Consider the following 25,191-nt stretch of genomic DNA (forward strand, 5'->3'; position numbering starts at 1 on the left):
AATATAGTATTAATCATTCAATTTAATAATTTTATAATATTATCATAGACAATCTAAATTCATGTATTTTAAAGAATAAATTAACAATTAGTAATTAATAGTGAAAACGAGTTGGTTAATATTAGTATTGTATTTCGAATTGCGGATTACTTAGTAGCACGCTTCACTATTTTCCCCACATCTGTTACATATCGTTTAGCATTTCAACACAATTTTACATTCGCACAATCAATTGGTTCCATGACTTATTAAATATAAAGACATATTTCCAATATAAATTCACACAAAACTTGCATGCATAGTATAGAAGCATGATATATAATACAAAACTTAGCTAAGCATACGTATGACAAGCCAATCTGTCACCATGTATAGATAAACAGCCAATATTATGTTCTCTTTACGAAAATCTCAATAGATTCATCATATTCTACACAGGATACAACCCGCAAATTTTGATAAAGTTATATTGTAAAAAACACCTGGAGATGTCAGAAAAGGTATTGATAATAATGTCGGTATTGTAAAATTGAGAAAGTGGAAATTCTAGTAAAAATAAAAATCATTTAATACAACTTTCACTATAATATGGAGGTCCACGTGATCTTCGTAAGAATGAGTATAGTAATATTATTATTTATATGGGTTTATTTAGATTACCTATATACATGGCCCTATATCCTGAATTTTTGGTATTTTTAAATAAATACACTTTAATTGTCAGCTCGTGACCTTTTTTGTGATAGCAAAGTATAGTATAAAAAGTATAAAATAGCGCCGCAAGCAACTTACCATTAGAGCAAATTTGTAGTGTGTATTTATTTCACTTAACTGATCAACCCGCCACGCCAGGCTGGAGCCCTGTCAGCACCCCCTTGTGGGGGCCATACCTACGTATATTGATTCATTTAATTGCGGTTAGATTTTCTAAACAAAGCGACACGTATGTAATCAATACCCATATAAACAAATACGACGGAATTTCTGTAATGTATATAATTTATTCTATACATATTATTATTACATATTCTCTAAGAAACGTATTACGTTTCTTAGAGAATTACCATTAATAATGTACTTATTAACTTACTTTAATATGACTAAGATTACTGAAAGAGACTTGAAAAATGTGTTTTTAAAGAATTATGAGTTTTTGGATATTGTATATTAAAAAAATATCGTGCTTAATCGTGTTATATGCACTTTAATACTTTGCAGACTCTTAATATGAATAATGTATGTTATGCTAAAATTTAGTAAGTGCCTTATAACTCACATTTTAATATACTTGATAAAAACATAATATTTAAAATTCAATTTATATGATCCCTATAAAAAAATTTACGTTTTATTAAAGACCCACGCAAATATTAAAAAAACAATAAAATATGTATGTCATATAACATAATTATTTACTTTAATTTACATTGATAAGGAATTTATATACAAACATATTGAGAATTTATATATATTCAGTCAATACTGATTCAAAACCTTATATTGAATAAAAATAAATTAATATAAAACATAATTAATTTTGTTGTACAAAGGTTTCAAAAAACATGGCGATTTATAAGAACCCTTTTTCTCATTTACAAACTCGCTCTTTTAAAACAAAGCCGTTGTTAATTTAATCGAATTTCCTTGATGTATTAATTATAATCAGAAACAACAAAATTGCCTGACTAAAAATTTTACCTGTTTCCAATATTCAATTAATTTATTCAATTTACTTATTTGAAATTAGCCAAATCTCGACGTGTAATTATTTGGGATTATTAGAATATCCAAATCAAAGTATGACAATTTATTAAATGGTCCTTTTGATATTTTATTTCACGTTTTTTTGGATTTTATATTTTTTAATGGTTTTTTATTATTGCATCATAGAGTCAATAGTCCCTAATACATCTTTAAATTATAACATGCCTTCGTATCTATTATCTATGTTATATAACGTTTACTGAACAAGATTATGCAAGTATTAATAGAGTAACAGTAAAAGCGGCGATTTTATTCGACATGGATGACACAATAGAATTGTCGGAAGATTTAAAAGGTAACAGTTCAAAATCAGGCATACAATAATTATTGAATTATAAAAAAAATCTTAAATATTATTTTAATATGATCAGTCAATGCGTCGGTCTCTACGAATAAAAAAAGAAGGAATGAGCATATGTACAAATCATGGCAATCAGAAAGGTCGGCAAATATGGCCGACATTGCGTGATACACAAAATTACAAACACATACAAAGTTTATACGCACACGTACAGACCACGTGATGTTTTTTAATGCAAAATCATCGCTTTCCAAAATGGCGAATTTGGTTGCCCGTTTTTATACTGCAATGAATCAGTATATTCCTTCCTTTATTTTTTTATTCGTTGGTCGGGCCTCTACTTCACCAAACGCACCATTATTTGAACAGTAAACTTTTAAAATATAATATAGTCTGAATGCATACCAATATATGTATTTTATTTTATTGTGAATATGTTATAAAATCGTCGTAAATAAGTAATATTATATAAAAGAAATTTTGAAAGCGATGTAAAGGTATAACTACTTACATATTATTATATATTTGAAAATAATGACACGAATGGTTTTATTATAAACAATAACTTGTCGTCTACGTGATCTAGAAATGTATATAGGTACGTGAAATGTCTTATTTGTACGGTATAATACTCCTCTCATTTTTTTTGTAATTCAATATTACCTGCTATTACGAATCTGTTCAGTAGAGCGCTATTTCACATAATTTATATTGTATGAAATCATTAGGGCAGATCACATTATGTAGTTAGTCATAATAAAATACTGAGATATTATATTATATTCTTATAATTAAATGTTAGAAAATATTCCAGTTAAATTGTAATTATTTATAAAAAAAAAATATGATTGCTAATTAAGCGGCCATATATATTTATATATATATATATATGAAACTCTGTGTATTTATATATACATATATGAAAGTCTGTTCATAAAGTGAATTTAGTTTTTTCAATGTAGATTTTAGTAGAAGATCCCAATAAATTGGGCAAGTAGCCAACAACTATTCATTGTAAAAAGTTTATTAATCAAACCACCACTTTATAATGGAAGCCCATGTGTACTTTTTAGGATCGAGGATGCAAATTTATTTGAATATACAGTCAAAGACGATGGTGAAAAGAAAAACGAGGCAAGTATGCAACCCTATCTAACTTCGGTCATGTATAAGTCTTACCAATTTTTATACAGCATTCGATATTCTCATGCAAAAAATCAATAATGACAACCGTTTTTGGAGAAATCTCATATGTGCAGATCCAGAATCCTCCAAATAATTGAACTATCGATAGGCATTTTGTAATTCACGGGCATTGAGTTAATGATCTGGTCTACTCATGTAGAGAATGCCCGTTTAAGACCCCCGGGTAGGTCACCTGACTGGTTTTTATTAAGGATATAACATTACCTATTAGATACGTGCTATATTTACTTATATTTCAAGTCAAAAAGGTTATATTAATATAGGTAAGTACACTTTATTCTTGGTATATTTTTTATTGTTTCGCTAAATAAATATGAAAAATTCCAGATATTATGCTCAATATTTCTAATAATATTGTTACTAATAATAGTGTTACAAATGAAATAATAGTTATTGCCTTAAAACCTTATTTTGTGGAATTGAATATTAATAATATTGTAAATAAAATATTATTATGTAGGTAAATTAATATAAATAATTTTATTTTGAAGTAGTTTTTAAAACTATCAAATTCATGATTTTAGATACTATTTTAGTAATAGTATTTTAGAAACTATTACCTAATAATAAATATTAAATAGCGCTCTTGCATTTAATTGTCATAGCGTTGTTGTCAATTTGGGAGAAAGCCGTAAGAACCGCACATTTCATAGTTCAAAAGCCCTTGGCTGTATTTACCGCTGTGAAAGGCTAGCGGTAAATGTATAATACCTAGCAAACTTCATGTTGCAAAACGACCGACATTACAACTATAGATTAATATTATATTAATATTATAGGTGAGTATTTTCAATATTAAACCATTTTTAAAAAATAATAATATTTTTTTAATGTCAATAATATAGGAGTATATTATAAAAAAAATGTATATTTTATAGTTGTAAGTAATGGCAGTTAAATTAAAAATATTTTTAATTCAAATTTAATTGATAATACTTTTTCATGTTAACAATCCAAATACACTTTATTAATATAACTATTTTTAAAACTATCATTATATAGAGCTTATTACGTAAAGAGCTTAACTTTATTATATATCTCTGACAAATTAATTAATATGTAAATGCCAAATGGGAATCATATTTCACAACTTCATATAAAAGGTGTGTACACAAGGCTTTATCACAAAAAATAGCTTCGCATAAAAATATAATCAATTACGTACTTAGGCGTCATTAATTAAAACACTTGTATTAGCTACCATGTACAAATACTCAAATAAAAGAATATTGTATAATTAATTTGTAAAATATTATTTAATTATGCACTATAAACAGTTTATTTTAAATAGCAATTATAGTTTTGTATAATAAATTCGAATAAAAGTAGCTATTGGTAAATTTAATTATCCACTACATATATTTTTTTTTCCAAAAACACAATCTTTTAATTTAATTTTGTTTCTGTTTACTAGAATGATTTTCAACATTAAACAATTTTCCCAAACAAATATGTAGGGTTGTTAAATAAATAAAAAAAAAACAAGTAAATATCCTTTCCAATTATTCAAGCTGTCCTCCTTGCTTGTTTTGTCCTATAAATATTCATTTACTCGTTCAGTTGTGCGATTATATTTTGAATAATTACCAACGGCTTGAAAAATTGTATTTATCACTTCAAAGAAGATGATAAAATTGACATTTTGCTGAGAATATTTTTTTAAAGTACAATGTGCTGATTCTCTCTATATGTAAATTAATAAACTATGACGAATCAAGTGAAAATAAAAATGATAAATATGTTTATTTTTCCAGAGTTTTAATTGGATAAAATAAATTTATCGTGTAATAAAAAAACGACTTAAGTGTAATATTCTGTTAGTATTCGACCGCCAATTTTTCCGACACCCATGTTTACGTCATTTCCGGAGTAAACATCATTATGTGTGTTTTTAACGTTTTCACCGTGTTGTAGGAAAAAGTACAAACACGTATTGATACTCCTCGGGGAGATAATTTTCTTTTTTGAGAAGACTAAAAAAATGGGAACGAAGATAATTGAAAATATTGACTCTATTCTTTTAAACCGCGTTTCAGTTCTAGGTAATTTTATTTTATACCTACACTTAAGATTCCAATCGAATAAACATCACAAAATAATTTTAGTTTAATTAAAAACAAAATATATAAAACCACGAAGAAATTTGCAATGAAATAATCTGTTATTTTGAGTAAAAAAAATATTGGTAAACAAATGCAAATTTTTGTAGATACGGGTGCTTTATCAATTAGACTTCATTTGGTGCCTGTAATATACTCGTAGCATGATAATAATAATAATGAAACTACCAGTGGCGAAAATATACTTAAAAAAGACAGCATGCACTAAAATAGATATCTTACAAAAAGTTATGCCGAACCGGTAATCGAACTTGCGCTAAAAAACCTACGGTTAGCCACCAGAAGTTTGCCTATTATGCAAAAAGGTAGGTAGGCGTTATCTTGAAAACATTACCCGTTTCAGTAAACAGGACAAACATCATCAAAATTCATCATTTATTTTTGTTTGTTGAAAATTCGATAGACTTGGATACATTCTAATATAATATTCTAATATAATTATTGTAATTCTAAATTAGAGGCGGAAGGTTCTGCTACGTAAAGAATAAATATATCTCTAATATCTTCAGGTTATTTAAATTTATATTTCTTAAGAAGATAGACTTTAAATAATCGCCTAGTATGGAGTCTTTGCCACCGGTAACCACCCAAATATAAGAGCATGTATAATTAATGACTATTTAATTGTTCATGTTTAAAATGTGTACTGATTCTGCTTATCTTATAATATATATTACATTTGGAACAATTTTGCGGATAAGATTACATATTCAGTGAATATACTATTTCCGGAAATAATGCCCCTACCGTGATGCACCATACAAACAAACCGTTTCTGTACATCTTTACTTCTGAAACATTTTACCTGGCCTCGTTTACATAACATGACCCATATTCCGGACTACCATATGCTACTCTATGGGTAAATCTCTCCGAATCCTTTTATTTTTTAATTTATTGACTATACAAATTGTAGAGATACGTGCTTTGTTTTAAATGTTTTTATTCTGTTTAGCTAGAGTCGAAAAACTAATTATCTACACTGAATTGTCAATAAGCCGAAAAGAAATCACGATTTCTATAATTCTGTATATGAGAAGCAAATTACGGTAAGTTCATATTGACAATTTAGTGATTTTACCAGAATTAAACATCTGTTATTTTTTGATAAGCTTTAAGTACCTAAAATTTTCTTTCTAATAATGTTATCATTTGTGTTTTTTACAGTTTTAAATTATTTTTTATTTTTTAATGACATCAACTGGTTTATTAGGAGCATACTTCAGTGAAACGGCAAATAATTTTCAACTATAGGTGCGACAAAATTTCGGACTGGCTGTCAATCGGAGAGCAAAAGTCAAGCTGTGAACACGTCAATATGTTTTATGATGGCGTCGGGGGAATTAATTCTTAAATCGTATAAAGATGACTAAAAAACGTTACCCATTTACTTGAAAAAGAATGGTCAATGAATATATTATAATTATTACTCATATAACAATAAACATAACATTAAATGGACGCATGTTGAATTTTTATGACAAATTAGGTTTTGTTCTGCACGCGTTGTTTGCACAATCTTCGCGTCGCGTAGTCACGATCATTTTAGACCGTGCCCCAGCTTATAACCTTAAAGTTGATTATCAAGAATATTTTAATTTTTTCTTCTTATTCAAGAATTTATGTCTATTTTATTTGTTATTCAGGACGAAAAATTATAATATTTCAATATGGTAATATGCCATTACAACCAAATTTAGACATACTGTAGTTTATCTATTGCATACTACATTTTTATTCTCGGTTGTTTCTTTATGGCTGAAGACTGGTGATCCTAAAATGCAATCATCTTCTGAGTGACTTCCACTCTCCACGGTTCTCGATATAATTAAGGCTTTTCCCGGTAAGCTTCATCACATGACCGGGCCAGTGCTCTGCTTTTGTTTGCTTTCTCTGGAGACTACCCAAAACCATCAGTCTCTCTAGGTAATTTTGTTCGCGCTAAATAATGTATCTAACAAACTACAGAATGCGTCTCAACTATATTGTCGACAACTGCTTTTATGTATGGAGTCTCTGGATGATAAACCTGACTCTGTCCAAGCAATACAAATCACTCGAAGTGAAAACGATTTTTCTGTAATAACTTATTTACTTATTATTAGATCGAAAATATATTACACCAAATCATCAATCATCATGCACCTAATGTCTGTGCTTATTTTTTATAAAATATTAAACTAAAATCTCTCAAAAAAAGTTTTTTGCCTCTCCTGTAAAATTTGTTTTGTGAGGGTTACGCCCTTTTTCCTAAACACGGTCGATATCGAAGGCATCAATTGACTCCTGCCCTCTTGCTCTCAAGGTCTATCACTCGACACCATACACAAATATAGAGAATAACAATGTTTGCAAAAGCATTTTTCGTGGTAATTAAAATTCCGTGAACCTTCCATTGTAGTTTTTTTTTAATCTACACTGCTTATATTTTTGACTTTAAAGTATAATATTTATAATTAGGTATATGTAGATATTTTAGTACACAATATTATTAGATATAATATTTAAACTTAATTACTGTCTTCAACGATGATTATTAAAAATATATAAATTAGGTAGGTACATCATTAATATTAATGTCTTATTGTAATAATGCCAGTATTTTCTTATTATTTTATTCAGAAGAATATTGCGTATCACAGTTATATCACGTAATCTTATATTTTTTTGGTTGCTGTACCTACTTTATGTTATTTACGAATGAGGTCGTAGTTAATTATTAATTTATACTTATAATTGTATATTTTTGTCCTACTATTTGGATAAAAATAGTCAATTACGATTCGACTACCGCCAATATAAAATCAATAATGAATGAAAAATTCACAATTTTATTTATTTCCACAGAATACTCAAAAACAAAAGAAATCAACGCCTACTCTTAATCTAGAGTTAACCATTGTTTTATGAAATTAATACTGAAGACATAATATGAAAAAACAAAAACATTAATTGAACAATGGTAGTATCCAATTTAATAGTATTATCAATACCTTATCGAAGCATTTTTAATATTTGAATAGAAAGATTCACAAACTTATTTGGCACACTGCGCCCTTTGAGAAAAAAATAATCAAAGCTCCCTGGAAATCTTCCTACTTAAAGTGAACAAACAGAAAGACACAGTAACAACTTTGAGTTCTATTATGAATCAATATTTCTATGAATTCTGATGCTAATTATAAATTTGCTTATTCAACTCAATCAAAGTAATATTCGTATTAAAAAAACATATTATATATAATTAAAATTACAAATAATCCTAATAAGAAAGATAAATCTGATATATCATAATAATTGGAGCTTTATTATTATAAGCAGCTCTCTTAAAACACCGCAGTTAGATATTTGAAGTCATTTTTTTTGAAGTTAATTAAAAGATTTGTGCTCAAAATTAATTGACGAATAATCAATACGAATTTAACAGGTGTATGTTAAGGGCGGACGTGCTCAGCGTGGGTCAAAATGGAGCTTTTTTTCTATTTTCAAAGCATGATCCTGGACATAACTTAAGCGTTGTAAATAACCATTTTTTTTTAAACGGTACATGTTCAAATATGCGCGTTAAAATCATTTTACTCCCTAATTAAATTATAGTTTGTCAATTTATGGCTAAGGCCGTATGTTGTAGCTTAACCACTGGGGAATGCCAAAAGAAATGGCGTATTTTAAAAAAACACTACCTTTTTCTTAGGTCAATAATTATTATAAAGCAATCATTATTCGTAGGTTGTTTATCACACTTGAATGGTCAAAGATATAGCTTATAATTTTATGAGTATCTTTAGAATTATCTTCAAATGTGTAAATATTGCCCATTTTTTGATTAATAAAATGCCTAATTCTTGTCAAATTTGGGATCACAGAGATTATCAATATAATTTTTTATCGTAAATATTTCACTACAATAATGTCGATATAAATTATACTGATGGTTTTATAAATGCGTTTAAAAATTAATAAATATAAAAAATCTTAACACCACTGCACTTTTATGTACTGAAATATGACTCTATTCTAAAACATTAGAGCGAGAGGTTTAAAAGAATACTATTTTATGTAATAAAAATACTTTATGCAGTCATCAAATGTTTAAAATAAATATAAAAGATAATAAGGCTTTAAAATTATATAAATAGAATATCTACAACGTTTAAGGTTGTGTCCAGGATCATGCTTTGAACATAGAACAAAAGCTTCATTTGGACTTACACTGAGCATGTCCCCCCTTAAATAACACATGACACATGTTACGTACATACGAAAAGTTTTTCTCTTGATTTATTTTTGCTTCCACCACCTCCACATTAATTTAAAAACTACTAAATCACTCCAGCATCCACTGGGGACGACATTATTGGTTTCTAAATTTTGACATATTAACTATTTAGGTCTTTAAAAACGCGGTAATATGGATTTTCTTAACCGCGAATTCTAAAGTTTTCCTTTGACTCGATCTCAGCAATAATTATTGAAATATAATATAATAATGTCTAGGTACTAATTACTTAGATAATCGATTGTTACAATAATATTATAACTGACGGAAACATTCTCGGCTGAGAAACCCTTTTGCATTTCAGTTCAGACAGCACTTCACCAATCAATTATCTGCCTACGCTTACATTGTCAATTGCAAGTAGAAACGTTGGTATATTTTCATATGAGTTCTTGTATGATTTTCTAGCATAGTTAATTATCTTTATTGACTATACGTAACACCAGTTTCTTTTTAATAACATTGATAATTATTTAACGTTGCTAATTATTACTTTAATTTCTAACATAACTTCATATAAAATAACTATTTTGAAATAATTATTTACAAGTAATTATAACACCTAATTTTACAATTAAAGCGCACCAGTAAATAATTATAATGTCACAGAATTTTATCTGAGCCAAAAACCGATCGGGTCTGTCTCAGCAACTTGCTTGCAGATAGTAAAACGTTGGGTTGGAAATGTATTTAACATGTGAACCACGTGCATCTAAAATAGCGGCAGAAAACAGCGTCTGTTAGTATAAAAGCTAGTCAAAAGTGTCAGTTATTGAATTATATTATTATAAATATTATATTGTTTTGTTTATCATAATATTGGGTAAAATATTTTATAATTAAATACAAAAGTGAATTTGCGATTAAAAATGATTATGTTTTGAGATTTGAAAGGATCAAGATTTTTTATTAACAGTGAGAATAGTCTAGAAATCAAAATTAAAAGAAAAATATTGTGGTAGATAAAAATTGTCGCGTCTTTTTAATGTAGGTGCTACGTTCCAAGGTAACAAACTGACACTTACTAATAAGAACAGTTATCATTAGGGAGCGGATTTATATGCAACAAAATCATGATTATATGCATGCACGTATGCACTTAAAATCATTAAAATATGCACTGAAACCAGAGAAATATGCAATTAAAAATTTACATTATTCATGGAAAAAAAATTGTAAATACCCACTTTACCCAATATTACTGATAAAAAATCGAATAACAAATTAATAATCTTAATCAATATAATACAATAACAAAAAAAAAATACAAATAATCGATATAAAGTTAATCAATTACAATTTTTTTTAAAATAGTTTGTTTACAAGTACAAATAATTCAATAAGAAATGCAGTGTAAACTAAGCACAACTTTAAAAAACAAAAACGACACACTTAACTATTCCTAAATCCTATTTACCTACTGTTTTTTTTTTAGAACAAAAAATGTTACAATATTTTTTTCAATATTGTGCTCTGCCATTCGTTTTTTCCAGATATCTGTCAGTATTTTGTTTTGATGTGGAAAACGACCTGCACAGAGGTTATTGCGCACAAATTTAATAAAGGAAGATGAAATCGCGGGGCCGAATTTTTGGGCTCCGAAAATTGGAATCGGGCCCAACTTGACGCGGGGGCCCAAAATGCTTCGAACTTGCTGAGACGCGTACGCTATGGGCCTTGGCAGGTCCTACAAAAATAGCCCGACTTGACTTGACTTTTTCTGATAAATCCACAGCTCGGGGATGCCATTAAAATGCAAGGGCATCTAAACATTCTTATCTATCTGCCTACCTAATTTAGTTATATTCCGATAAACTATTTAAAAAAAAAACTATGATTATAAATGCAAGCCCTAAAATATGCAATTATTCATGAAATATGCACCAATATCTCAAATATGCATTTATATGCACAATACAATTTAATTTTTGGATTCTGCGTCTTTCAAAACGGATTTCTGTGTAACTCCCACAGCTGTGCATAAACCCTAACAAAACATGCACTAGCATATAAATCCGGGCCTTAGTTATCATAATATGGCTCGACGACCTGGTGTATGACTATAATCATGGAAAGAGTCTTGAGCGTAATTGAATGTAGCGTGCTGCGTGGTATCTTTGGACCCATCAATGACATATAATTGAGTTGGAAACGAATATGCAGGTGTACGCTTTATACGGGGTGCTGCGTTAAAGTGGGCTGCTTTATATAGCTGGGTTATTTACACAGGGTAGATGAGTTAGGAATGATAAAAAAACTGAAATTCTGGAAGCCGATTCTCGTACAAGATGGATGAATAGTGTCAAGTTGAATTTAAAAATATTGCATGTCATAAACTGAAGGAAACGGTTCTGGAAAGATCTGGATGAAGGCAGATGCTGGAGGAGGCCAAAAAAGGATTGTAGCGCCAGGAATAATGGTTTTATTGTTTAAACATTATCTAATTTTCAGAAAATATAAAAAGTTTATTAAAAGTTTGCTATGAATAAATTCAAAAGATTTTTTGTTGCAAATATACTAACATCCATTAAATTTATCCCCGTTCAGGAAACTAAGCCGAAACTGGTTTCAGATTGTCTTATAACAAAAAGTGTCTGCAACGCAGACAAACAACATTAATTATACGTTTTATTTAAATAGTGTCGTGAATATCCAAAACTAGGCATGAGATGTGTAACAAACATTTAAAAAAAAAATACAATACCGAGTAAGTGGGTTCCACAAATACCTACTTTGTGATATAATAGCGTGCATAATAAGGCATTCAGACCCCTCTCTTATCGGCATGAGTCACTATAACCAAATATTATATATAAACTGAATGCTAGCTGTTTTCCTCTGTGAAATATAAGCCGTTCTCCACTGTAGTTGTTGGTTTTTGTTTCCTCCCTCTCTCATCACAACAGTACCTACCTACTTATTTATTGTAAAAATATCTTCTATAATCCCATAGTAGCGCCTTTTAAGCTGACTGCTTCATAAAATAATATTTTTGTATAAAAAAAACACACCGTTTCTAACAACCGGATATTGTGAGTATGTTCAGGAAATTCGTTTGAAAAAAATGACTAAGGTTATTTTTTCGCATTTTAATCAACAATAAGCACACAAAAAATAATAAAAAATCAATATCTTTTTATTAGAGTAAAGAAAAAATGCCCGATTATGATCAAAGATATTAGTTTTTTTTAGTAAAATATTTCTATGAAAAAATAAGTTGATTTATGCTGCTAGTTTATGAACGTTGGTATAATGCATAAAAACCTCTAATTAGGTTATACGTTATACCAGTGTAGTTTTTATACAATTTGACATTTACTATTTGTCTATTCCTGTATGAACTAAGTGAATGTTTTAAAGTCTCTAGACATAACATAAAAAGAACTTTTTACATACAACGATCATATAAATTTGACTTGACAAGCTTAAACGATCAAAAAAAAATTGTACTTGACATGTCATATTGATTTCCATAGTAACGCACGTATATATATTATTAATTTAGTTGCTAGGACCCCAGAGGCCCTAGCAACCAATAATGGTGTCGAAATAACTTTTCATACAAAACAGAATTAACTGAAAATGAATTCAATTCTACTTAAAGATAGCTAAAAGTATTAAAAAATGCATTAGCGTCGTGTTTTGAAGTTTTAAATGTTAAGCTAGTCGGGAAGTTAGTTAAAAATTGATTGCAAGATTTGTACCGGACAAAAAACCACCGGATAAATAAGAATACGAGCTAAGAAAAACGTTGTAAAATGGAGGGAAGTGGTTTGAACAGAAACAGGAAACAGAGGCAGGTGCTGGAGGAGGTCAATACCTACATAGGGCTATAGCACCAGGAATCAAAAAAAAAAATACTATTTACAAGAGCAACGCAATTTTAAATAAATTTAGATAACCCTGGACGCCATTTAACAAAGATGATTGTGATTTATTGAATGAATTTGAAAACATTGGATTGCGTAGTTAATTGAATTAATTTATAAAAACCATAATATGCCTCGTACACACATGAGCACGGTATGTAATGCGGCATTTCACGGGCTGCACTTTCCTACTAATGCTCGTAGGTGTATACATAACTTAAACGATAAAAACACTCACCCGGACAATGAAAGATGAGGTTTAAATTCTAATCAATACAGCATTTTTTAGATTTCTGAGTTTTTTTAACATACTGCATTTACTAAATGTTTAAATAAAAAAGAAGTCAGTTACCTATTATATTATTAAAAACAGAAATATTTTTATAATATTATCTAAAAAACAGAAACTAGTAAATTATTCCAAATTGATAATTAAAAATTTCTGTCAAAATAAAAAACGGTAATAATTTAATATCATAATTATTGTGGAAAAGGGACAACAAATAAATTATTATCATTATCAAAGTATTTTTTTTTATAAATTTAAAAATAATAACAGAAATATACGCTTATGTTTTTTACTTATTCAGTTATAATAATAAAAGAGGATTATGAACGTGACCATAAATATTTAAAAAAAAAAATACTAGGAATGGTTTACACTCACCAAAAAAGCAGCAGCAGAACACGAGAGTGTAAAGTGTGATGAAAATCGCTCTGACGTCCGTCCTGTCGAATATGTACTCATTCTGCTCCATTATCATGGAAGTGTTTTCCATGTGCATACTGTTATTTCCCTCCATCTCTGCAACCATTGTTTCAAGATACGAGTACTTGAACAACGGCTCACTAGCATTGGCCGCCATTTTTGCACTGCTTTCTCCGACTACGTCTCCGTTCTGTGATTATTTTAAGTACTTTAGCTAATGCATCTTTACTTACTAGTACTATTCACTAGCACAGAATTTATGTATGAAAAAAGTTCATATTGAATTAATCATGAATATGTTCATTATTCAATATATTGTTTTTAATGGCACATCTAGAGCCTATTAAAATCACTTACTCATTTTTATCAACTTTTAACTGTTTATCCATCTTTTAATTCTTCCCTGTAACAAAAAAATAAATACAATAGTTATCATCGTTTACAATCTTGATTCAAAAATGAATAAAAGTGACCATAAATAATATTCCAATGCATTTATTTTTTTACTAATAATATTTCGACAATGTTGGTATTTTTAAATTTAACTTAATAATTATTTTTATCATAAAATTCTGTACTATAAATATAATGACCGTCCGTCTTTACGATGTTTTTTTTATTTGAGCACGGTATCTTTGATATATACCTACCTATTTATTCTATTGTAGAAAATACTAGAAAAAAAGTTTTGTCCTTTATTGTGAAAAAAAAAATATTTTTGTCGATTTTTTGTATTTTTATCATAAGAAAACGGAAGATGAAAAAAAGCTAAAAAAGGTGTGATCCTTGGTGTTGGTGACTTATTTTGTAAATTTTGGGCGAAAAATATTAGATAACTGAGTACACATTTTTTTGACAAGATTAACTTACTAAAATAAGGTCACGTCTTCGATTCCGGGGAAAAAATAGAAAAAAAAATATGGTTGGCAAAAAGTTCTCAACAATATGCTGCAAACAAGTACTTACAATTTTTGCGGAAATACTATTGTTTTAAAGGAAAAAGTTAGTTAGGTCGGACAGAAGGCTCAATATATTATAATTCAATTCATCATAAATATAAAACTTGTCTCAATAAAAGATATTTAATTAAATTATGTCCTATTTTTAAATGTTGTTATGGTAGGTTAATAGCCATAAACAATTAGGATACCAACCAAATCTATGTTGTTGTTTTTTGTCGCGAATTAAAGTCGATATTTCTACACAAAAAGATCTAAAAGCAATCACTTCTGTCAATTATTTTATGGGGATTTGCAAATACATCAATATTTTTTTTCGATCATGTTCGATCCTAATAAAATCACATGGGCCTCCACAGAGTAGAGATTTGTATTAACAGATTTTTGTTTTTACGAGAAATGGATGTCAGACACTTCTCAACCTATAAGGGCCATACTATGACTCATACACAAATTGAAAAACAATATATGTCAGACCCATAATTCGAACATGGGACCTACGACGCTATAGGCCGACGCTTAAGCCGAGCGGTCATCGTGGGTGTTAATGATGTTATTGCAAAATTATGCTGACTAGATTAAAAAAGCAAAATAGGCAATATTTTAAAATATCATATATTATTATTATTGTGATATCGTACAAGTTTATAAACATCAATAATATAAGCTATCTTTTTCATTTCTCGGGACCTTTTCATTTGATAGATCTGACTGTTGTAAACTTAAATAAGGTGAGAAGACGGAAAAAAAATCTTAGCTTGTTATTTTATTGGATCAATTTTTCAAATGTACCCAATTATTTTTATTCAGAATATTATTATCTACTTATAAATACTTTATACTATATCTACCTATATTTAAAGTACTGAGTTGTTTGTATTTCTCTTTGACGCAAAAGTTTTGTTAACAAAAGGATTTTTTTCTCACTATTATAATCATCATATTTCATTCAAAAATACATATTTTCAAGATAGAATAGTTTAGATATATTATTAAAATTAACTTTCACTACTGTTTTACGTTTGTAAAAGTCCACCGTAATCAAATAAATTTCATAATTGTGTTATATTACCTTGTGTACAAACCAAAATAAAACATTCCGTGTAAAATTTGTGGTGTTGAAAGACTTAAATATTTAAATTTTACAAATTTCAGACTGCTGGGAAGTCGTCCATCTAAAAAAATGGTATTTTAGAAGCAGAGAAGAGTTTAACAATACTATAACGAATAAGCTATGTTTCTAAAGTATTATACTTTTTGCGCTCAAAACACTCCCCCAATAGATGAAGATTATGCGATATTCTTTTGTTGTGTACATAAATATTTAAATATATTCTGTTTGTGAAATAAAATATTTTCCATATAAGTGAGATTAACTTTATTTTCTGAATTTGTTATAAATTTTGAGAAGTTGATTTTTAAACAACAGGCTTTAAAAAAATATTTTTATATGTTAGCTTTCTGTGATTTTTGCAGAAAGAAATAACTTAACATATTATTTTATAGGTACCTGTATAATAAAACAAGTAAACGGTGTTATGTAATTACTATCATAGTTAATACTCATCACCAAATCCTATAAATAATATAGAAAATACCTTGTTGATTTAAAAAAAAATATATGACGGAATACAGTTGTTTTTAAAAGTTAATACTCCACCTACTAGAGATACCAAGTGGAAAAACATGAAACTTCAATACGAAACTGCAATTTGAGACTTGTTGATAATTAACCCTATAAAGTGTTTTCATTAATAAATACGTATTTAAAAACATTACAAATAAAATATTTTTTATTTATAGTCAAAGATAAACTTACAATTAAAAAAAACGTTACAAACTGTAAATTCGTTCAAAGATTAAATCTTATTAATATGTAATACCGTTTGTGGTCACATTTATTATTTAAATTTAGTTTACTAAATTTAATATTATGTAATGTATATATTTTTAAATAGTTTTAAAGTCAATTTATTTTATTTAAAAAATAAAATGTGTATAATTAGAAATCTTTTTTATTTATTTCATTAAGTAGATTTTTGTGATAAAATATCGATTCTGATAGTAGACATAAATACCTAATATGTACGTGTACAAATATCTAAAAAAACACAAATTATTTTTATCTAATAAGCATGGTAAATTAATCATAATACATATTATAAGAGTAGAAGACATGACAAATAAATCAACGCCATTGAATCAGTAATTTTCACACGAGAACTTAGAGGTTCCCATATGAAGAAATCCAAAACAATTTTGACTCTCCTGAGAAGTAGTGATTTTAAACCTATCTCAATTTATACAGAATTTAATATATATATTTATATATATATATTATCAAAATAAATATTTATATTTATTGCATATTGGAAAATAATTAATACTTTTGTATGACAGACAACGGTCCTAAAAAAATCCTTAAACATAATTGCACTAAACTCAAAATCGCACTTTTGAATAATACTTTTTTCAATGCCGTCTGTATTATATTATGTTTATCGAATTTTTCAAGCATAAAGACAGAATTACTTAGAATTATATGAGTATTAGTACTGATGACAGTGTTACTCTAAGTAAGCGGATAACACCGGTTCTCATCATTACAAAAACGTCTTTAAATACTATGTATTGTTTTATTTAAATTAATTTGTTTAGTTTATTGTTTTTGCAAACAAACCTCTTTATACGAGACGATAATTGCTTCCGTAATAATTATTAGATATCAAAATTTTGTATTAATAATTTTCTAACTCTTGTTAATTTGTGAAAAGATTTTCTACAAAGCGTGATAAACACAAACATCATAAACAGCATCATTTCGTATAAATAATATTTTGAACTAAGACAATAAACCCTTCAGCAGGTATTGTCAAGTTTTATACCGAAAATTATTATTACTTTCATTGTATAAAATTTTCTAAAATTGTTTACCTGAAAATAAATTATATTTTTATGGTTTATTTCATTCACAATGGTAGGTTCATTTCCTCTCAGCGTTTCATTTTGTTGTCTATCCTATAAGAAACCATTCTGAAATGTTCACCGCGGTGAATAATAAAATTCTTAATATCGAAGCACTTTGTTGGAAGATTGTATCGTGGATTATAACAGCCTTCAATTTCTTGTTGAAACTATTATATAGGTAATATTGAAGTCTCTATCGACTCAATATTGGTCGATAAAAAAATCTTTATCTTCATATTATACTACTAACAATATAATATTATAATATCATTAGGGAATAATAATATGAGACGATGTACTATTGTATTTGGGAAGTATTTTACTAAATAGTGCGTTTAATTTTCTTTTTAAATTAAAGCTCAAAATTGAAAACTCTGTACTTGGTTTTTAAAAATCTATTTACACCCACGCATACAAAGATTCACCACTCCTGCATTACATGTACTTATTTATTTCAATAATAATAGTTGAAAGAAGATTGCTATTGAAGTCTTTACGATCTTCAATTGGGATGCTCAGTTAATGAAATCTGGTTTATACGGCAGACAATGCCTAAGCATTGAGTTAATTTGATTCATACAACGTAACAGAAGACTTCTTTTCATTTAGGCTCGAATTACATTTTTATTTTAGATGATTTTCACAACCAGACTCTTGAAAAATGATTTATGGACCTCTTCTCGTTACTTATATCATAGTATATCGTGAAATGTATGTAGATTTGTGACTATTGTTACATCAACTACTTAATAATATGAGAATTAAAATATCATCTGTCAATTTTTTATTAAAATGAATTATGAACTTTTCACTGTTACCTTTTTTCATGTACATAATATTGATAATTGAAGGGATGCTGTACCTACACTAAAATAAGAAGTTAAGTTAGTCGTTTCACAAAAGTTTTATTAGAAGTAAAATTTCTGTAGTCCAGATTTGTGAAAAAATATGAAAATCAAAATGTATATTGTAAAATGTATTTGTAACACATCGTTTATATTATGTTTTTTGACTATGTACGATCATACGAGCCTCCACAGAGTTGAGGGTTGTATTAATAGATCTTTGTTTTTACAATAAATGAATGGTAGTCACTTGATCAACCTAGTAGGTCTATACTTTGACTCTAAACGCACACTAAAAAACAATATGTATTTTTGCCAGACCCATGATTTGAAACTGGGATTCAAGATATTATAAGCCGATGCCTTAGTGCTTGTCCATTTTTATGACATGAAAAATAGATTTTAATATACTAAATTAACCCTTAGGTAGGTATGTGCCAAAACCATTTAATTATAAACAATAATAATATTACATTTTACTTTCTCCAAAATATTTTTTGTATGTACCTACTTATATAATATATTTTGATAAAATAAAAGACATTTATTTTTTTTCCGGTTATTAAGCCATGAAATACTATGATTTTTTGTGACTTGACTATGAATAAGAAATCAAAGTCAATACATTAATTTATTATTGGACATGGAAGTTTTACCGACACGTTCTTTTAATGCTCGGTAGATAATCAAGATCCTGAATGTAGTAATATTTTTGAAAGTGTTGTTAACATCCGCTGGGAATGGCCAACGATGAGAAAATAAAGGGAAAGAAATACCACAAAATGTGTTATCTAAGAGGCGTAGCGAGAAGATACTGGGTAAATCGTAGAGTACCCTTGGCATTTGAAAAAATATCGATTATTCAATTAACCTGGATTATGTTCTGCGGTATTTGATATAATATATATGATCATGTACAAAATTGACAGAGGTATACCTATTTTTAATAAGTTTTGTTCAATTCGATTGAAAAAACGATAGTATCAAAAAACATCACATTGAAAAATATCAGTTTTACACAACTTAAATAGGCCCAACTGATAATCGATAGAATTATATTATAATCTCAGTGTTTTAGTTGACTATAAATTTAATTTTAATTGTTCAGTGTTATTATACATTTTTATATTAATTTGTAATAAACTATTTCTTTTATAAATAATAATGTACAAGATTTGAGAATATCACATTCTTTATTTTAAAGATAACTTTTGTAATGAAAACACCTAATATAGATAAATAATTACGGAACTTTATTATTGATACCTTATTTAAAAACAATAAAACAAATAGGATAAAAACTGAATCTAATTAACGAAATTAAATTATTAATAGCATTTGATGTAAAAACTACTAGTAAATTTTATCGTTATTAGATATGACGCCCGTAGGTTAATAATATTATTATTTTTCCTAAAGCACATTGGCGCGAATCTAGTGGTTATAGGTTCAAGTCCTTTTGATCGTCATATTTTTATATAAAAAAATCTAGTAGATATATTATATCTGAAGTGTTTTAAAATTAAGTAGGTAACTGCGTATTTTCTTTATATTTTTATTACAAATATCGACATTAGTAAAATACCTATTTTTAAACGAAAAAAAATACTAAATAAAATTGACTGAAATGTTGAATCTGAATTCGAAAAGATTAAGAACACTGAGATTAATTTAAGAAGAATTGATGATATTTAAAATATATATTATGCAATACTGATTATGATTGGTACCTTTTTAATTGACTTTTAATCATTTTAAATGAATTAACTTTTTTAAAATATTTAAAAATATGTACTCACCGTGATTATTGTTAAGTAGGCATGTATTTCAAATTTTATTGAATTTTATAATTAGGTATTTGTTCAACACTATTGTTCTCAAATAAATATCGTGTTTTAATTAAGCGCTGCCTATTTTTTTAATTCGTCCAAATTGTCGCTTCGAAGCAGCCAATTGAAAAAAATAATTAGTATCGAGAATAAGCCAAAAAGGCATAAGTGAAAATTTGAAAATTTGAATTTTATTCGTTTCATCATCTTTCATTGTTCTTCACTAAGCACTGAACCAAAAAAATATATGTGGCTATGTCAAGAAATAATCAACAAAACTAATTTCAGAATTACATTTTAAATTTTGGGGTCAAGAAGTTTAATCGAATCCCAGAATTGAAAACCCTGGTATCTATAATATAATCAATAATTAAAATGTAATGTAATAAATAAAATACATATATTCTACATTATTTATACAGAAAACATAACTTTTGTGCCATCTAGAAAGTCTACTGTACACAAAACTGTATAAGAATTTTTCCACTGCACGTGAATTTAACAAATATGGATAGCGGTTTCGGTATAAACGTAAACTAATAAAGCGGAAAGGTTTTATGTGCAATATGTACAGTAACGTAATAAAAACTTGCAACACTTTGTCTGATATTAAGAAACAATATAAAAATTACGTACAGTGCCAACTGTATAAAAACAAATAAATGTCTGACCAACAAAAAAAATATGAATATAATTATATAATATTCATATATCACATGCGTAGAACAAATGAGACACCTACAAAGGGTTTATACTATTTCTTTGTTGGGTTATTTTATAAAGCAATTTCGTTGTATGTTAACATGGAATACTTAGTAAACGACAAAAGCACCACATTAATACCATTCCATGGCTAGCAACCGGAAGTTTCCCTGTTATTTTTGCGATATTAACCTTTTTGGTGAAATATTCTTGTAAAAAAATAATTCTTAGAATAGCGCTTTGTGTATGTGTCAACGGTCTTTTCTGTAAACCAAATAACCAACAGGAATTTTGACATGGATACAATATTTTGTATTCAACATTGTAAACATATAAAGTGTTACCTACTATGGTTTTATTCAGTTCCAATATTAGTGTTTCTTTTTTTGCAAAACAAATTATTATTGATTTTTCCACTCAATATTAATAAATAGCAGTTGATGGAGAAATTGTTTCATAAATTAAATATTTATTAGTAAAATCAGGGTTAGAATACTCGTATTATATCGGTGTTACTTACAGAAAATTGTTTGCAACTAGGTACCATAGGTCATACGGTTGCAGCTTCCTAACCGGTGTCCCCCGATAGATTGGGTAGTGTGCTGTAAACTGTTATTTAAAAACAGTAAAATTCAAGCTTTTAATCAATATTGCTCGATTGGTTGCATTTTGCTAATTATTTTGAGACATTATTATCTTAGACCAAATAAATAAGTAGAATTACTTCAAAAGCTAAATCTTAAAAACCTAATATCCAATTAACAAATTCTTTTGTACATCGAGAGCCTGTTATGTGAATAAGATTAATGTCAGATTTAATGTCAATACCTATTATGTGATATCATAAAAAATATTATCTTCATCAAATCATAACAGTTCCACATAACTAGCTTTATTTGGAAATTAATGCAAAGCGTATCTTAATTAATACTACCCTGTTGTTGCCATCAAACTTTCATGAGTTTTTATGTCATATATATATTTCATATGTATACTATGAAAAAACTTTACTACAAAAATCTCAGCTGGTTATTTTTTTAAGGTTAACATTTCACGTAATTTTACGTAAGTACTCCTCAGTTTCCAGCAAAAAGTTCATAATCCAAAATTGAATAAAAAGGGTAAGGAAGCATACTTTAAGTAATTCAAATTAATATTTAACAATTTAAAGCAAAATCTATAAAATATTATTGGCTCTACGATCCAATGAGGATTTTCGCTCCCCACGAAAAGGCTTTGTTATACACCTAGTTTCATTCTACGAGAAACGGATGTTAGCTACTTGCTCAACCTACTGTGTCCACCTTGTATAAAAAGTAAAGTAAAAAGTAAGAGCATCGTTTCTAATAACATAATTAAAAAAAAAACCCTTAATGGGTCCATGCTCTAGGTCCAAACACTAAACTTAATGAAAAACAACACTTAAATTTATTCTAACCCGAGATGCAAGATTTAATAATCGGATTATTCGGTCGTTGCGGGCGATTTACTAAATCAGTATGTCTAAATCTTATATGGCTAAAACTTAAATAAAATAATATAACACAAATATGGTTACATGTAAGTTGTACGTATGCAGTTAATCGTGGTACACTTATTCGTGCGCCGCAGTACGTAAAACATGAGTTCGTATAACATTTTATCAAATGACGAGTTCTTCGTTGAACATTTCACCGCGGAATACATTTTTACGTATCATAAAATATGTGGCGATTGTTTGCAAATGTAGTGTTCCAATTAAATTACCCCTAGCCTAACCTAGTAAAGACATCTCAAAAATTTTTTCACATGTTGTAGCATACGTATTGTGACGTTGCAGACGTCACCTACGGGCTAATTAACAATTTTAATTAGTGGAGAGGTTTTCTTCTCGCGGGCAACACAAAAATCCTGCGGTTGGTACTCCGAGCAGCCGGGTTTGATGAGTGGTGGAGAGGATCGTTCCTTGGCCGATCAACATCCGCTTGCATCATTTCTTTTTTGGTTGACCTTTGACACAAGAAGACGTGGGTTCAGCGAGTCCCGCTTGGCGGAATCGCCATGCGGCTGTAAATACATTTAAATTTTTTATTATTAATTAATCTTAAGTATTTGTTTTAATTATAACCTCACTCACATGTGGATATTTAGTTTAAGCTAGGTTAAGTTGCTGAGAATTTATTGTATAAATATCTTAGTTTGCAGACGATAGTGTGTCTTTTGTGTAACGTAAATATTCGTTTATGTATTATAACATCGTCGTTTATGAACGATGGTGGTTTGACTTCAGCGTTATACCTATCGCCATTTTGTACTTTCGTAATTATTTGTTATTACGATATAGTACCATTAATTTTTAAATACAATGTCATATTAAATACAATGAGGTTAAATTATCACGGTGTTTTATTTAATTTAATTGTATCCTGTAATATTATGTTCTTTTACGTTCTTTTGTTTCACAGAAAAGGCTTTGGCGTCCAGTTCGAGTTTAGTTTTCAATGCTCGCAATTAACCGCTGTAACAATATGATAAACATTATCCATCGGATACCAATTGATTCTGATGGTCCTTTCCATAACAGGATTGGAATTCATCAGAGAGATAGTGCGAAAACCCTGTACCCTGAGCTAGCGGTACCTGTTATCCACATAGACTTGGATAACAGTGTTAAATGGACCGTTAGATGTTATTTTCTATTTAACAGTACAAATATACTCCACGGTGAAATGTTCAACGAAGAATTCGTCATTTGATTAATAATGTTACACGAACTCGTGTTTCACGTACTGCGGCGCACGAATAAGTGTCTTGCGGTGAAATGTTTACGTACAAATTTCCGGATAAACAGAAATATAGGTAACCTAAGTACATAGTTTGTGTAAGCTATCTTATCGCAATAGTTTCTATTTGGCATAATAGGTTTCGCAACTAAGTGAAAATCAAAATGAAGATTTTTCAGAAGTATAATAGCAAAAGTAGTAATATTTCAAAATGTAGCCTTACCTATGATATTTCAAGTTAATGATATTGAATTGTACGCTTAAGAGCAAAAGAAAATTCTGAATTAAGTGAACTGTTTTCATAAAATACATTTATCATCGTACTCTCGACATTTGTAAAGGATCATAATGTAATATGGCAAAAATATTTTTCACTATTACCAACCATTACGGTCTATAATAATAATTATAACAGGTGTAAACAAAAGAAAATTTAAACTATATTATAATTAATTTAAAAAATATTTTCAACTAGAACTAAATAACCGTACATTGTATAAATAGCACATTAAAATAATTAAATCTATTATAATGATAATATTATGTTCGGTCTATAAGAACGATTTGGTACATAATGTTAGGACAACTAGACGTCGGACATCTGGAAAAATCCACGTACGTTATGTTTTGAACTCGAAAATAGACAAGTTTTATATAAAGTATCTAACTAAAATAATGTACAGTTTATGATTTTTGTGAATACTGCCTGTTAGACATAAGAATATTCAAATGCTTTTAATTATGAATGTATTAACATACTGTAAAAAAATAGACATCCTGGATTCATTGGACACAAAAAAAATATTTTAAATTGAGACTAAAATAGAAGAATCTTTGTAATGACAGTAATGCCCATTGAAGGCGAACATATTAGTCATC

At 28.3% G+C, this 25,191-nt stretch overlaps 2 protein-coding genes across 2 annotated transcripts in view; both read right to left on the reverse strand.

Moving 5' to 3' along the window:
- Positions 1-14,405, reverse strand: part of LOC147066097 (trissin receptor-like) — a 39,370-nt gene extending 24,965 nt beyond the window's left edge. The window contains exon 1 of the mRNA XM_085955723.1: positions 14,207-14,405. Within this exon, the coding sequence (XP_085811849.1) occupies positions 14,207-14,405 (199 nt within the window). The remainder of the gene's footprint in view (positions 1-14,206) is intronic.
- LOC147066095 (trissin receptor-like) overlaps positions 1-25,191 on the reverse strand; it is a 345,308-nt gene that overhangs the window by 209,386 nt on the left and 110,731 nt on the right. The window lies entirely within an intron of this gene.

This window comes from Rhyacophila brunnea, unplaced genomic scaffold (genome assembly GCF_057557595.1).
Source record: "Rhyacophila brunnea isolate RB1 unplaced genomic scaffold, BYU_Rbru_1.0 scaffold_5, whole genome shotgun sequence".
Classification (NCBI taxonomy): domain Eukaryota; kingdom Metazoa; phylum Arthropoda; class Insecta; order Trichoptera; family Rhyacophilidae; genus Rhyacophila; species Rhyacophila brunnea.